This window comes from Rattus rattus, chromosome 2 (genome assembly GCF_011064425.1).
Source record: "Rattus rattus isolate New Zealand chromosome 2, Rrattus_CSIRO_v1, whole genome shotgun sequence".
NCBI classification, from domain to species: domain Eukaryota; kingdom Metazoa; phylum Chordata; class Mammalia; order Rodentia; family Muridae; genus Rattus; species Rattus rattus.
In genome coordinates this window covers 35,451,059-35,467,643 of record NC_046155.1, presented here as the reverse complement: position 1 = coordinate 35,467,643, position 16,585 = coordinate 35,451,059, and the positions used below count along the sequence as shown (strand labels likewise).

At 42.4% G+C, this 16,585-nt stretch overlaps 1 protein-coding gene across 1 annotated transcript in view; it reads left to right on the top strand.

Annotated features, from left to right (window-relative positions):
• Lgi1 (leucine rich glioma inactivated 1) overlaps nucleotides 1-16,128 on the top strand; it is a 41,748-nt gene extending 25,620 nt beyond the window's left edge. Inside the window, 5 exon segments of the mRNA XM_032891837.1 lie at nucleotides 7,294-7,365; nucleotides 10,030-10,199; nucleotides 10,484-10,618; nucleotides 10,621-10,644; nucleotides 14,944-16,128. Of these exon segments, the coding sequence (XP_032747728.1) occupies nucleotides 7,294-7,365; nucleotides 10,030-10,199; nucleotides 10,484-10,618; nucleotides 10,621-10,644; nucleotides 14,944-15,779 (1,237 nt within the window). The 3' untranslated portion in view covers nucleotides 15,780-16,128.
• Nucleotides 16,129-16,585: the final 457 nt, after the last annotated feature.

Sequence of the window (16,585 nt, the reverse complement as noted above, 5' to 3'; positions counted from 1 at the left end):
CATCATTAAGAATTACTAAATATATATTATATATATAAACATGTAATAAATATTTGAAAAAAATGAAAGAAATCCTGAAGACAAGAGCCCCACCCTTATTCCTTCCCATTCCCCAAACTCAGAGAGGTAAAGCTGGATGAACACATTTAGAACAAACTCCTCCCACTCTGGCCTGATATTAAACTGGCTGCAAAGACTGGGTCCATTCCTAAAGAAACAATGAACTTGTATCCCTTTGTATATTTGTCTTGCTAGGCTGACTTCTGTAAGGGCATTTACAGACTATTTGAAGGTCACTATAGATAACTCAGTCAGTAAGATGCTTATGTGCCTGGCATCCCGAGTTCTAGCCTCAGAAAGCACAATTTAAAAAATAGCCAGGTGTAATAGCATATTTTGGTAATTCGGCTCCTATAAAAGTATTAAGACTCTCTCTGAATTGTTTTATTCTGAGTGTCCTATTATTATATGGGGATACGTCTATAATGCTAATTAAATACTGGGGGATTCAGTTCACAGCTTGGGGAAGTTCGAGGCTAAGGCACTGGGAGTGGCTCACTTCTGGTGATGGCCTTTTTATTGGCCAAATTCAAAGGTAGCAGCATATGGCGTCTTGTGGCAAGGGATCTGTAGTGTGTGGTTCTCTGTACCAAGACACAGAGTTAGGAACAAAGCACACAGCACTGTGGATGTCCATGGCTGAGTGAGACCACCACCTTCCCATCCTATGGAACTGCTTTCACAAATGCCCTCATCTCATCATCCCCCAGTTTTTCCATAGTGACAGTTTCCGGGTCGATAGGGGTTCTCAAAAGTGTAGCTTCACTTTAGAGTGCACCTACAGCCCAGGGCTCAGATCACCTGAGGTATTGCCTCCATTGAAGGCCTAGTTGCCTTGAGGCTAACCGACCAGCGTCAGGCACTCTGGAAGGCAGGCATCCCATCATTCCATCTGCCGTAGTGTTCTTTCTCATGGTTTGCCTGAGAAAACCTTTGATTGTGGCAATGGAACCTACTGGAAAATCGCCGCTATGGCAAACTAGACTGGATCAGACAGCACATTTGTTTCAGTGCTGCAGAGCTGTGCTGCTAAGAAAGCAACACCCACAGCCATCTGGGATGCTCCCACCCCCCCTGCAACCATCCTCGACTTGAGCTCGTGTCTCTAGCGACCTGCAGCTTCACATACTGATATTCTAGTTTGATGCAAAATGCAGACAGGGCACTGTGCATTTTCAGCCCTAATCCAGGACTGATGTGTTAGCGTCTCCCTGCGGATGCACGCTCACCGCTGTGCAGCTGTTCACCCATTTAATCTCCAAACAAGCTTGAGAGCTAGGTGTTCTCAAGCATCTGGCTTGCCTCACTGTCAGTGGACAGTTATAGTTAATTAACTGGAACTTAATAGCCCTCATCACTCAACTTTGGGGCCTCCTTTCCTCTTGATTACTCATACCCGAGATGTGCTAGTTGACCCCTCGTTCCCACTGCAGTGTTTCTCACTGTCCTTTCCACTGGAGCATCTCTGGACAAGATCACCAGTGATACTCTGAGAGCAATTGGGTTCCAGATATAGATCCAGATGATATAGATATAGACAGAGAGAGGGGGTATTGCTTTTCTTTCTTTTCAAGTCAAGGGGCCTTATGTCCCCTTATATGGGCTTAAATTCACTACGTAGCCAAGCGTGACCTTAAGCCTTCCCATCCTCCTTCTTTTACCTCCCAAGTTATGGGATTGCAGGCATATATCACCATGCCTGGTTAATGCAGTGCTGGGGCTTGAACTCAGGGATTTGCGCATGCTAGTCAAGCATCCTAGCAACTGATCTACATCCTAGGCAAGCACTCTACTTCCCAAGCTGCACTCCCAGCCCTCACCATCAGTTTACAGATTACTAACACCATCATTTTACCTATGAGTAATCTGGAAACAGGAGGGCTAATGACCTGCCCCAGGCTTTGAACCTAGGGAGACAGGTGGCAGAAATCCCCCTTTATCCACGATACCGCACTACATCCTCACAAGCCTGTCAACACTAAGGCTAACACGAAGACTTCTTAACTGATTTGGAACACAGGGGTATCCTTGCTTTTGAGATATTGCAGACATCTGTCCTGTCCCCGGCAGTGCTCAGCACGTAGCAGCTATTCCACAACAGACAGACTGCAGACACTTACCCTCTAATACTTCCGCATACCTGTGCAAACAGTCCTGGCCCCACAGGTCCACAGCCACAGTGACAGTTCAGTGTTACTGAAAGGGCCACTGAGTATTACCAGAAATCAAGAAGAGCATTTAGCAAATTGATTGTCATTGCCTACAAGCTATTCTTTTATTCCAAATTAAAAAAAAAAAAAGAATACATGCTCGTTTGAAAAATTCAAATCTATACCAACTATTCAGATCTTAACCGTTAAATAGGCCACTATGGTTTGAGTAAGATTTGCACCTTTAAGCTCATGAAAGAGTATAATCTCCCCAAATCCTATGCTAATGGTATTGAGGGTGGGAAATTAGCCTGGGTTTGGCGGTATCTCTAGGAAATGGTTTAATTTTCAATAATGTCTTTGGGGATGAGCTCACACGACTGAATCCTGGAGAAGTGGCATCTGCTCTTTCCTATGTCTAGATAAGTGAGCTTCCTCTCACCCACTGCGGACTCCCTGCTTCCCTCTCTCCCTCCCTCCCTCCTTCCCTGCCCCTCTCCCTCTCCTCCTGCCTGCCTCCCTTCATCCCTGCCCCTCTTCCTCTCTCCCCACCCTACTCTCTCCCCCATCCCCAGCCTACCCCTCTCTCTCCATCCCTGCCCCTCTCCTTCTCCCCCCACCCTGCTTCTCTCCCTACCTTGCTGCTCCTCTCCCTGCCTCTCCTTCCCTCCCTCCCTCCCTGACTCTCTCCCTCCCTGACTGCCTTTCCACATTCTTTATTCATTTGAAGGTATATATTGATGACATTCTTTGAGCTCTCAAATCAGAACAATCGAAGGAGTAGCCAGCAGTGAGGAAATGCTTTCCTCAGTCTCTCACGGTCCTGTCTTCTGTAGTCCACTAGCCCCGCCTGACACTCCGTGTCTTTGGACTTCCTAGAAAAGTCCCTTGTCAGAGGTAGTGACTCCTAAGCACATGTGGCTTAAAGCACTGCTTCCAGAATCATGTGACTGTTGTTAGAGATGAAGCCATAAGTCTTTCGCAGGGGAAGGTGTGGAGATGTGATTTAGGAGCAAGATTAGGAGTCGTAGATCATCCTGACCCAAGAGGAACTGGCTTCATAGAAAACCTCCAAAACTCAAGCGTGCCCCCCATTTCCCTGCTCACACCAGTTTGCACTGCACTCTGGAGCTGATCTGGGGAGTCTTATAGTGAATCTGATGGAGGCAGGTGAATCTGATGGAGGCAGGCCTGGGTCAAGGCAAGAACGTACTGTTCCTCTGCTCATCCCAACTGAAAGTCAACTGACACCTCTGTCCCCAGACTCTTTCTCTTTTACAGTCCAAATTTTTCTTATTCTTAGTTCTAAGAAGTATTCTCATGGTTAGTATTAAAGTCTGGATCCGATCTAACTCTTGCTCTTACCAGAGTGTCCCAATGAAGAGACCAGGTATGAGACCAATGTGAAATTGTTTCTCCGTGAAGCTGGCTGGCAGGCAGGCTGGGGGGAGGTGGGGGGTGCCGAGAAAATGTAATACAGGCTGGAGAACTTGACACTGAGGTAGAATATGAAGGGTCGGATAATCCTAACTACTGTAGTAGAAGCCTAGTCTTAAAGCAAACAGTGCTCTCTCAGGCTCTATAGATGTCCCAGCTACATAACAGGCCCCAGGCCTCATTCTCTTCACCCTTTTGGGTAAAAAACAAATGTTGAGCAAACTGCCAACAGCTGTGTTTCTCCTTAGTAGCCCCGGCCTGATGCCCTAGGTGTCTGTCCTCTGTGGAGAGTCTCCCTGAAGCCCTCAGGTGCCTGTGGTGGATCCAGGAGGCCCTGAACCCTCCTCACTGCTGGCTCTTTTAGGGCACAGGACACTCAATCAACAGTTTCTCAATCTCCACAGACCTTCCTCTGTACATCTTCAGACCTATATCCTCTCTCTGCCTGGACTACACTCTACATACTTATTCCATATTTATTTTCACTTAGGCATTTTGTAATGCATCGGGATCGGGCCCTCTTTTGTGAATCTACAAAATAATCTGTGTTAATTGTGAACACTTGTTTATTTACACAACTCCTTATTTAAAAAGATGCCAGTTGCTTCCAGTTCTGCACGGCCAAAGTCAAAGGCAGATGAAAGCTCTTCCCTTGCTTATGCAATGGAATGCTGGCTAAGGTTTCCACCTTCTCCTCGTCTGGGAATTGTTAAACACTCTTAACTGGCCCTTGGGTAGTTCTCTAACCCACCTCGAGTTTACCAGTTTGCGGATCCCCTCCTGAGCCCGTGATGTATTTTTCTCCACTTCCCATTCAAGCTGCACTAGAAACACGTTCTTCCTCCGAATCCATTCAGTTTTCTGTAGAGTTATTCCCAGACTTTGGTTCCTTGGTGAGTCTCTGCTCACACCTCTCTGCCTGTGTTCTGCTCCTCTAAATCGACCTGATGGCTCTGGGGCTTCCCAGAGACCCAGAGAAGCGATCTGAAATCCAGTCCAAGGCTGAACAGACAGGAAAGCCTTTGTCGTGACTCAGGCTTATTTCCTCTCTTAGTCCAGCTTTCTCAGTCTTACTGTTCATCAAACCTGGGAAGTGCCATCCTTTTGTCTGTAACTAACCTTCACATTGCTCATCATTGCTGCTATGTGTGGACGGCCATGACAGTACATTCCTGCAGTCCATTTTCCAAAAATGACTTCCTGGACAATATGCACACAGGAGCCTTTGCCCTTTCCCTTGCACTCCCCCTCCGTTTCCCCACCCCCATTTTAAAGAGCAATCTCGATACTAAATATTATCCTAGGCTATCTTGTTTTCTTTCTTTTTCATTTCTCTTGTTCTAACAATATTCAAGATGAGATACTGTTGTTCCCACCGATAGAAGTCTCAGTTCATGTTTGGTTTGAGCCTATGGCAGCACATCATGGTGGGCATATGTTGAGGAGTTAAACTCTTAACATTCAGAAAACAGAGAGAAATGGGAAGTGCATTGGTTACTTTTCTATCACTGTGATAAATACCACGACCAAAAGCAACTTGAGGAGGAAAGGGTTTATTTGGCCTACATCTCCTGAATCATAGTCTCTTGAGGGAAGCCAAACCTGAAGGCAAGAGCTGAAGCAGAAGCCAGCCATGCTGCTTGTTGACTTGTTCCTCAGTTTTCTTACCCATCCCAGGAGCACCTGCCCAGGGATGGCACTGCCCACAGTGGGCTGGGCCTTTCCACATCAATCATCCATCAAGAAAATGTCCCACAGGCCTGCCTACAGGCCAATCGGATGGAAGCATTTTCTCAATTGAGGTTCCCCCCCTCTCTGATGACTCTGGTTCGGGTCAAGTTAACAAAACCTAACCAGCACAGGTTAGGACCAGTCACAGTCTTCTTTCAAGGACAAAGCCCAAGTGACCTCCCACTAGGCTCCACTTCTTAACATTTCTACCATTTCCTAATAACACAACCGAGGCTGAGGACCAAGGCTGTGCACATGGACCTGTAGCAGACGTTCAATACCCCTGTGGTATGTTTGTTAGAGAGGATGCAGAACAGAAGCCATCCAGCTACAAAGTGGTGGAGTTCTGATTTCCACCCAGCTCAAACTGACTGCAAAGCCATGCCCTTCATCACCAAACCCATTGTCATGGAGACCTAAACATCCTAATTTGTTTCCCATTCTTACATTCCATAGCTCACTGAAAAAAAAAGTTATGTCATCTAGTAGTGATTTCTAAAACCAACAAATAGCATAACGAACTTTAAAGTAAGTTCTAAAAAGTCAGGAATGCTCGAATGTGAAAAAAAAAATCTCATATTTAAGTAGAGGAAGTAAGAGAGAGATAGAACCTAGAAGAATATTTTAAAAGGAAGTCGAGAGGATTTTTCAAGGGCTTTTGAGACCAGCAAGAGGCCCCTTCTGTTCTAGAGTTAAATGCTATTGTGAGAATAAATCAAACGTGCTAGCAAAACCCCAAAAGCGTCAGTACCTTGTGCCGTCTCCAGAACTTGATCACTCATGTTCACTTTTCTGTCGTGTGCATTCATTTCTCTTACCTTGTTACTAGCAGCACTGTATTCTGGCTTCTGGTTGGTAACCGTTAGTTAGCAGACGCATTCTAGTTATTTGCGTAACAGTGACTAAGAAGAGAAAGAAAATAATTGTGTGATGACAGGGTAAGAGTCAAGAGAAGGGAATAATTAAAGAGGAAGGATGGACATTAGTGAGAAAGCCTTTTGCGGAAATGGAAAACCAGAAACAAGGGAACACACTTTGGAGAGAAGAAAGCCCACGAAGGCAAAGGGATTGGGAGTTTAGCTGCCCTCTGAAGCAAGGGACTGGATCGGCGGGGAATGAAGGAAGTCAAAGTCCCAGCCAAAAGAGGAAGGGCATTTGGAGGTGGACATTATCATCCGGTGTAGTCAGGCATCGCTTGGGAAGCATCCACTAGGCTGGACCTCTCTCTGCAGAGTCTCGGGTTATGAATTCTAAGAGGGACACCCAAGCACTATTCTGCTGATGGTTCAATGTTGCTATTGCCTTAAGATATCAAGAAGTATCAAGTGTTACGTCAGTGCCGAGTGGATATTGAAGGGAAGAGGTCAGAGACTGAAAATTCAACAACAGAAATTTGAGTAATATCTTGGGAAAATAAAAGTACTACATATGTAATATAAGTTATTGTGTGAATATAAGTTATTCTCCTTGTGTGAAATGAGCCAATTCAAGCCAGATTATAGAGTGTATATAAAGGCAGGTCTATCGGGAAACAGCTCTGAGGCCAGTTCACTGGTCCCAAGGAAGAAGGCCAGAGAAGTCGCCATGAGGAAGGGGAGAAGAAGGAGAGAAAAGGGACCACAGAGAGAAGTGGGACCAATGTATAAGAAAGAGCCTCTTAGGGAGGGGAAGCCGAGTCCTGGGCTGGGAAGTGGGGGTAGGGTAGGCCAAGAGGGAACTGAGGGATGCTGGGAGAACCTGGAGACCAGGTCCACTTTAGTATATTAAATATGAATCTTGTCTTGGGTTTGAATTCCCACAACTTAACAGATTGAAAATGATTTTTAAAAAGAACTTATAAGTAAGCTTTATCATAAATGCATTTATTGAATTTTCGCTACATTTTTGTATCACTCTTTTTTTTTTCTTTTCCTAGGAGTCTTGCAAACAACAATCTCCAGACACTCCCAAAAGACATTTTCAAAGGCCTGGATTCTTTAACAAATGTGTAAGAGGACCTAAGAAATCACTGGCTAATTAATTTAAAATAATTAATAAGACCTGATATTGATGATTAGTATTTTTAATTGGCTTTAAAATTAGAATGTTTTCATTGACGTCACTCCTGCATCTACCCAGACTACATTAAACGCCTTTGTGATTTAGCCTAGGAAACTCTGAATAGACAGTACCCAGGCATTACTCTGACCAAGTGCGTGCCTATCTTTAGGGGCGATCGTAAGGGTCACTGGGGGAGCCTAGAGAGGAGACCTCCACAACAATTACAAAATCTCTCTCTCTCTCTTTTCTTTTTTCTCATGAAGTCCAGGAAGTAGGGCTACAAAGAAAAAACATAAAGGAGTCTGAGAAACTGACAGAGTAAGATGAAAGGTTACACCCATGGGTTGGTCAGGCAGCAGAAATGGAGCAGGAAGTGGGGGAAGGGAGGGGAGTTTGCCTTTTCTCTCATTAGCCTGAACAACAACCCTAGGCTTAATCCCTAGGAATTTGGCTTAAGCCCCGGGAAGGGAATGAACTTAATTACTTTTGACCCCTTTTCAAACAAAAGAGCTTTCAAACTTTGACTTTTAAGCCTCGAGTGAAAGATCTTCTCAAGGAATTTGTATATTTTGCTGTAAGAAAAGCAACTTCTATATGCCCAGTCCTCCCAAAAGCAATTTAGTCTCTCCTTAAATGTCTTCCAGAACATTAGCAGGGCATTTAAATGTCATAAAGTAGAATATAAATAAAATAAAATATAAACAGAGCAGAATATAGGAACAGATGAGAAGATGTGTAAGAACATTTTTTTATTATCGCTTTAGTTTGCTATAGAATATAGAGAGGAAATGAAATAAATATAAATGTACCATGATGGGACTAATAAAGTAAATATAATGATATATGTACACACAGAGAGAGGATATGTATCTATACGCCTATCGATATCCATGTCTCCAAAACAGCTTTTTTTAATAACAGCAAATTCTGAATTAAGAATTTCCTTCTAAGCCCAGAATTTAGCTTCAAATCAAGAAGCTAATGAAAACCTTTCTTTGTTCTTTGCAGTTGTCCCCAGCTCCACTCTCATGCCTGCTTTCCCAATTCCTGAAAACTGGTTTATTTCCAAGCAAGTGCCGGAATCAAGAAACCTCCTTGAGAGAGAGCTGACAGATCAGTTATCTGCCCTGGTTTACCAGAGCCCAGAAGGGCCGCTACTCTAGAGATGAGGTCACTCTGGGAATGTTTTGAAAGTTAGATGATGCCCTGTGGCTTACTTGGAATATAGTTCATGATGGGGCTTCTTTCCCATCCTCTGTCAACGGAACACTTAAAATTTGGCTCAGACCCCCCCCCCCCGAGAATCCCAGAATGGGTTTAAGCCAAATCAGGAATCATTTCAGAAGTACAAGGATGCATGATAACTTATCTTTTCAAGGATCTTCTGTTGATTTTTTTTTAATGGACATGGACTTTAAGAAATAGTTAAATACTCTTGTGTTTAAAATTATGTATGTGCTGCATAAAGAGTGGGAAGCGCCTATCTTAAGGATTCTGTGTGTCCAGAAAAGAAGTTGGAAAACCAGCACAGACGCAGAGAAAAAGAGAGCTTGGTGATCCAAGGCCATAACTGGAAACTTAAACTCTGCCATATAGCTTATTCCAGGCACAGGCTGCCCTAGGTATTATGTCTGCATTAACTCTTCTGTGGTGAAGTCATTTCTTATTAAAGTGGAATTTGTAGGCCACAGAATAGGATCAGGATTAACTGTGTCTATGAAGAAGAAAAGCCAGTGGCTCACTGGATTTAATTAACTATCAGACAGCAGTCACCACATTCTGTCCTCCAGGCCCAAGAAGGTAGCTACTGGACGCTCACAGCCAGGGGGCTCCTGGGGTGTGTGCTAGTTCAAATGAAGCACTTTACATTTTACATCTATTCATCTATTTATTTATCTGTGTCCAAGGGACCGAGCCCTGGCCTTTTAATAGACTAAGCATGCATCAAGATCCTTAATATCTTTTAAAGATTTAAATCGCACTTTTCTCATTTTATTATATTTGAAGATAATTGCATTTGGAACAACTTAGGTATATGAATCTATTTTCGAACTATGAACTTTATGAACCCTAAACATAGATCGTTGCATTTCTGATGCAAAATTTAGCATAAACTATTCAGAGGACCTCAAAGATAATACTGAGAGAGAGAGAGAGAGAAAGAGAGAGAGAGAGAGAGAGAGAGAGAGAGAGAGAGAGAGAGGATAGACTATTGATTAATCAATAGGCCATCTTGATAATGTTTAAATTGATTACACATCTAGATGATGAAATTTTGAATGTGTTAGAGTAAACAAAACTTTAAAATGAACGATACCTGTTTCTTTTTACACGTCTTTAGTGCCCCTATTTAAAAAAAATACAACTTACATATATGACTCATATGCTATTTCCATTGACTCTACTCTTCTAGTCTAAGAGACCACTGAATCCAGACAAAACCAGGTTACTAGGTTCTGGGTGGCCCTTAGGGTGCTGTGCGATCAGCTTCTGAGCCCAGACTGAATAAGCAGTGACGTTCAGCTCGTGCAGTTTAATGCTGGAGTTGACGTCATGCGTGGGTCATGACAGGACCCGTGTACTGCAAATGCAGCAGACGTTTCTGTTCCAGGGACCTAAGAGGGAACTCATTTAACTGTGACTGTAAGCTGAAGTGGCTGGTGGAATGGCTCGGCCACACCAATGCAACCGTGGAAGACATCTACTGCGAAGGGCCACCGGAATATAAGAAACGTAAAATCAATAGCCTCTCCCCCAAGGATTTTGACTGTATCATTACAGGTAATGTATTGAAAACCATTTCTACAGCAGAAAATTATTTAAAAGGCTCCCTTTTTTGCACGTATAAAAATTGATTTTTTTAAATTTGTTAAGAACCATTTGAGCGGTTTAATGTGTGGAGACATTATGAGCCTTTAAAACTCTACATGCTTCAAAATTGTAGAATTGCCATTTTATTATTTCTCCGAAGTAAATATATGACTTACAGGTATTTGGGATCTAGCCAGGAAGCGAGGTATTAGTATTACCTCACATTTATTCATCTTCTTTTCCTATTTTTGCAGAATTTGCAAAGTCCCAAGACCTGCCTTATCAGTCACTGTCCATAGATACCTTTTCTTATTTGAATGATGAATATGTAGTCATTGCTCAGCCTTTTACTGGAAAATGCATTTTCCTGGAATGGGACCATGTGAAAGACCTTCGAATTATGACAACATTACAGGTGTGAAAAACCTAACAATATTGACTAGAGCATTAAACTGCTTTGACAGAGGGCAACAGAATCAGAGGAGTTTATGAAGACTAAGTCCAACTAGTCTTACTGGTGTTAATCCCAACTTTTAACTAAGTGATTTGAGACTGCCTGCTCAACTTTAACAAATCTTTAGTTCCTCTCCTTGTAAATAAGAGTATTATCTAACTCACAGGATTGTTAGTAAGGAAACGTGATTATATATTCAAGAAACATAGCATAGGGGCTGGAGAGATGCCTCAGCCATTAAGAGCCACTGGCTGCTCTTCCAGAGGTCCTGAGTTCAATTCCCAGCAGCCACATGGTGACTCACAACCATCTATAAGGAGTTCTGATGCCCTCTTCTGGCGTATAGGTGTACATGCAGATAGAGCACTCATATATATATATATATATATATATATATATATATATATATAAACAAATCTTAAAAAAATAGAAAAAAGAAAAGAAACGTAGTATAGTACTGAGTATACAACATATACTCTAGAAGGAGGAATATATTTCTTCAGAGTAAAGTGCTGGATCGCAGTGATTAATTCTAATCTAGGTTCTCCGACTGTTTGGCTAGATAAACCCATCGCCTTCACTCTATCCTCATTGTTGTTAACTGTAAAATAAGCAGATAAAGTAAACCGAGCCTGGTAGTACTCATATGAGATTCCGTCTCTCAGGAGACTGGGCCAGGCCGATGGGATCAGGAAGCAGAGCTCAGCTACGTAATAAGACCCTGTTTCAAACAAATGACAAACTCTTTTGTGTGCGAAGGGGCTGGGGAGAAGGCTCGCTGGGTACAGCAGTCACTGCACAAAGAGGAAGAACTCAGTTAGACCTCTAGCACCCTTGTAAAAAGCCATAATGGCAGGCAACTCTCTGTAAGCTCTGCATTGGAGAGCCTGGGGGCTGTAGCCAGTCGGGCCAATCAGTGAGCTCCGGGTCGAGTGAGAGACCCCGTCTCAAACCAGTGAAGCATTTGAGGAAGGTGCCCAACACTGACCTCTGACCTTCACACATGCACACATAGATGAGTGCATCCTCGATGCACATATGTACAAATAATGTCACATGCGCGCATGCGCGCGCGCGCACACACACACACACACACACACACACACACACACACACACACACACACGGCGGGGGGGGGCTTTTTAAAAATAAAAGGAAAGGGAAGAAAGTGGAAATAAGTCATTTCCTGTTTCTAGCTTTGAGAAAGGACATGAGAGTATATGATACAAAAATATGGTTATCACTATAATTATTATATTATTATATAATTATTATAACTAAATCTGCTTGAATTGAAAGTAAGTGATTAAGTAAGGAAGACTATTTTAGATCAACTTTCAAACTCTGTTGCATATTTTAAATAAGATGTTAATGTATTCCTTGAAACAAAAAGGGTTTTGTAGACCAATAAATCTGTAAGTCATCTCTCCCTCTTGGAGATTAATTATAAACATATCAGAGATTATGAGAAACCCTGCAGTATGTAAATCTGTTGTCAACATTTTTTCTTAATTTGTTCATAAATTACATTTGTTCCCAGGTGGGAGACACCTTAAGTTTTGTTCCCATTTCAACAGTTTTTAAAATTGTAAAATATCAATCAAAAGAGTTCTGAAAAGCAGTTGTTTTCTAACATCTCAAAGCCTGCTCCTAAGAACACCCAGACCTTCTCATAAAAGGCCATCATTAGCTGGGCTTGGTGCCACACTTGTGTAATCCTAGAACTCAGGAAGCGGAAGCAAAAAAGATTGTGAAGGCCAACAAAGGAGGGCAGAAGACTTAGCACTAGACAAAGTACAAAGGGTTATAATTATTAATTAGATTTTTCCAGTGGTCATAAACTCATCCATTATCAGATATCCAAATAGTCCTTTCTTTCTTTTTTCCTTTCTTTCTTCCTTTCTTTCTTCCTTTCTTTCTTCCTTTCTTTCTTCCTTTCTTTCTTTTTCTTTCTTTCTTTCTTTTTTTTTTTTTTTTAGGTAGGTCAAGCTTCTCTTTCTTTGTGTTTTTCCAATGTGTAGCAGCCTCTGTGCTGTCTAAACTGAGGTCATCTGATGTGTTCACATTACACTGTTTGTGTCAGGATCTTGCTGTGTCATCAAGGCTGGCCTTGAACCCACAACCCTCCTGCTTCAGCCCAAGCATTAGAATTACATGCATGTGTCACCATGCTCAGCTTGCTGTGGATGCCACTGCAGACTAGAACTTGAAAGGAATGAGTTGTGGGCTTGTAGATCTTCAGAAGGCTTACCTTAAATGATAGTTTAGCCTGGTCCTGGTACTGTAATGGAATGCCTTGGGCTGGGTTATTTATAAATATCAGAAATGTATTTCTCACAGATCCGGGAGCTGGGAAGTGCAACAGAATCAGTGTCTTGTCAGAACTTGCTTTCCTCTTCAAAGATATCTAGCCTCTTTTCTATGGATGCACAGGGCTGCAGGAAAGACTAAAACGTTAAAACAACTCTCTCAAGCCCTTTTATGAGGACTCCATTGCTGTGGTTTAATGACTTCCTAGAAGCCTCGTGTCTTCATCTTGTTCCACTGAGGATTACATTTCAGTACGAGTTTGTGAATTCACACATATTCAAACCATGCAGACCACAAATAAAGCATGGTATGGTAGCTAGTCTCTCCACCACGGACAGGCAGCACTGCCGGCTTGTGACATTATTTCTCGCAGAATACATATGTAGCCACTGAATTCTTCTCAATACAAGCTCACCAGGCAGTCACAATTACTCTGTCCAGCAACACGGGCACCTGAGATGAAATCTGGTGGCCTCCCTAACACATTCTAACCCTTACTGGGTAAAAAAGAAAACTGACCCCAGAGAAGTTGTCATCCTCTGTAGGTTACCCAATAACTTTAGTTCTGAAAGAAGTGGCAAGTAGGGGCAGGAGAGATAGCTTAGTTGGTAACATGTTTGGTGCATGTGCAACATACACATGCACGCACACACATATGTGAGTCTCGATTTCTTTTTGTAGAAAGATTTCCTGTGGGACTCCTTCCCTCAGAGCCCTAGAGATATAATCAGAAAAGTCTGGGGTAGATTTGCTCTGTAGGTCTTTGGATTTCCAAGTATTAAACTCCTTCTCAGAGATAGTACTGTATTCGTAAATGTCATACTCTTAGCTAACAGACACTAACATAGGTCACTGGCCAACCCTTTATTTTCCCTAAATGATTCTAAGAAGCAGTGCCCTCTTCCTCTTTCCCTTCTCACAAGGGTTCCTCTGCCTCTTTATTTTTCTCCTACAGTCAGTATTCCAAAGCTCCAGATCAACAAGGTTCGCAGTAAACACTTTCAGGCCAACCAAGGCTATATAGCAAGGCCTTGTCTAAATAAATAAATAAACCAAAGAGTCTGATAGGCCCATGTTTGAATCACAGCTCTGTCTTTTGGTAGCAGAATTTAGCCCCTCTGAGTCCAGATGGCTTTGATCACCGAGAAAAAGAAAGAAAGGCAGTGCACATATTTACCCTTAGTATTTGAGAGGAAGACGTTGGAGATGCGTGGATCCGAGGTATCCAGTCTTAGTCACAACATAGCAAAACTCAGTCTCAGAAAGCAAACAGATGCACACACACCCAAAGATAAGGAAATGGAAGATAGCATTTAACTCAACGTTATTGGAATAATGTAATGTTCTAATAAAGCGTATGTTCAGAAATGGCAGCTTTCAATTACAAAGGGAGAAATTAAATCAGGTATGTCAGGGAAAACAAGACTTAGGAGTGCAGGGAGTGAAAGGAAAGAATTCTGGTCTTTTATGTTCTGTATGTCTTTTAAGTCTAGAGCTGGTGACATGACAATGGCATTGTTCATAACGAGCCCCTGTGGTTATAAAGACCCAGATCCTGAGGGCAATGCTGCTTTAGTCTTGGAGATTGGTCCTGCCTAATTAACCAAGGGAGTCTCTCCTTTTAGGCTGATCTCTGTGGAAGTTTCCAACCCCAGCCTGTGTATTTACATCAGTAGTTCTCAACCTTCCTGGTTGCTGTGACCCTTTAATACAGTTCATGTTATATGGCCCCCCAGACATAAAATTACTTTCTTAGCTATTCATAACTGTAATTTGGCTACTGTTATGAATCGTAACATAAATATCTGTATTTTTCCATTGGTCTTAGGCGACCCCTGTGAAAGGTTTATTTGACCTCCTTTTCATGACCCCATAGGTTGAGAACCATTGATTTACATGTTCTAAAGAGGGTGGCCACGCATCTAATGTCTCATCTGTTTTTTTCCCCAGGCACGTCCACTGTGGTGTGCAAGCCCATAGTCATTGACACTCAGCTCTATGTCATTGTGGCCCAGCTGTTTGGTGGCTCTCATATCTATAAGCGAGATGGCTTTGCAAACAAATTCATAAAAATCCAAGATATTGAAGTTCTCAAAATTCGAAAACCCAATGACATCGAAACATTCAAGATTGAAGACAACTGGTACTTTGTCGTTGCTGACAGTTCCAAAGCTGGCTTTACTACCATTTACAAATGGAATGGAAACGGATTCTACTCCCACCAATCCTTACATGCTTGGTACAGGGATACTGATGTGGAATACCTAGAAATAGCCAGACCACCATTGACCCTCAGAACACCTCATTTAATCCTGTCCAGTAGTTCTCAGCGCCCTGTTATTTACCAGTGGAGCAAAGCAACACAGTTATTCATTAACCAGACTGACATTCCCAACATGGAGGATGTGTATGCAGTGAAGCACTTCTCTGTGAAAGGTGATGTGTACATTTGCTTGACCAGATTCATCGGCGACTCCAAAGTCATGAAGTGGGGCGGCTCCTCCTTCCAGGACATTCAGAGGATGCCATCCCGAGGATCCATGGTGTTCCAGCCTCTTCAGATAAATAATTACCAATATGCAATTCTGGGAAGCGATTACTCCTTTACTCAAGTGTATAACTGGGATGCAGAGAAAGCCAAGTTTGTGAAGTTTCAGGAGTTAAATGTTCAGGCACCCAGATCGTTCACGCACGTGTCCATTAACAAGCGTAATTTTCTCTTCGCTTCCAGTTTTAAGGGAAACACACAGATTTACAAACACGTCATAGTTGACTTAAGCGCATGAGACACCAAATTCCATGGCTGCCATCGGAAACTTTCTACAGTGCGTGTGACCTGGATGAACTCAATGCATGATGACTCTTCTTATCACACTTGCGGATGAATTACCTTTCAACATTGAGACTGCTAAAGCCAATACTACTAGAATCACCATCCTTAACTGTCCAGTCCAGTGGTGTGGGAAGTTACCTTTTATAAGACAAAGTTTCATTACGTAACTGTTCTTTGCAGTGTAAATAAGCGTTTAATGGTATCTGTTACTCCGAGAGGAAATATTCATATGTACTTTTCCATTTATTTATTCACGCGTCCCGAAACAACTGCCAAATAAAATGTTTACACTTTCTTTCATATCCCAAAGGTAATTATTTACAAGAACTGTTTGATTCTTGTTGACTGTGTGTTGAGGAAATAGTTTTATACACTAGGATTATATTTGGATCAAGGATTTACGGTACGACTATTGAGTAAAGATAACGAATGAAAATGATTTCCCATAATTTAGAAACATGTTTATCCAGGTTCTATCAGTGGATCTTGAAATCTCAGAAGTCACGACTTTTAGGGACACTTCAAAGGTGAGAGGGTAACGCCCTTCAAAGAGAGGGAGAGAGCTTGCCTATTATTTTAAGGCTAACCTGTAATGAGAAGGAAGACCGTCCTGTCCTACCTGATAGTCTGGATGGACTAAATACCACTCAGCCATTTTATAGAAGGATATATAGGATCGAATAGCCCCCATCCGACTTTTGAAATATCTAGCTCTAGAGTCGCCTGACAACTGGTAGATTGTAACTTTATGTAGAGCAT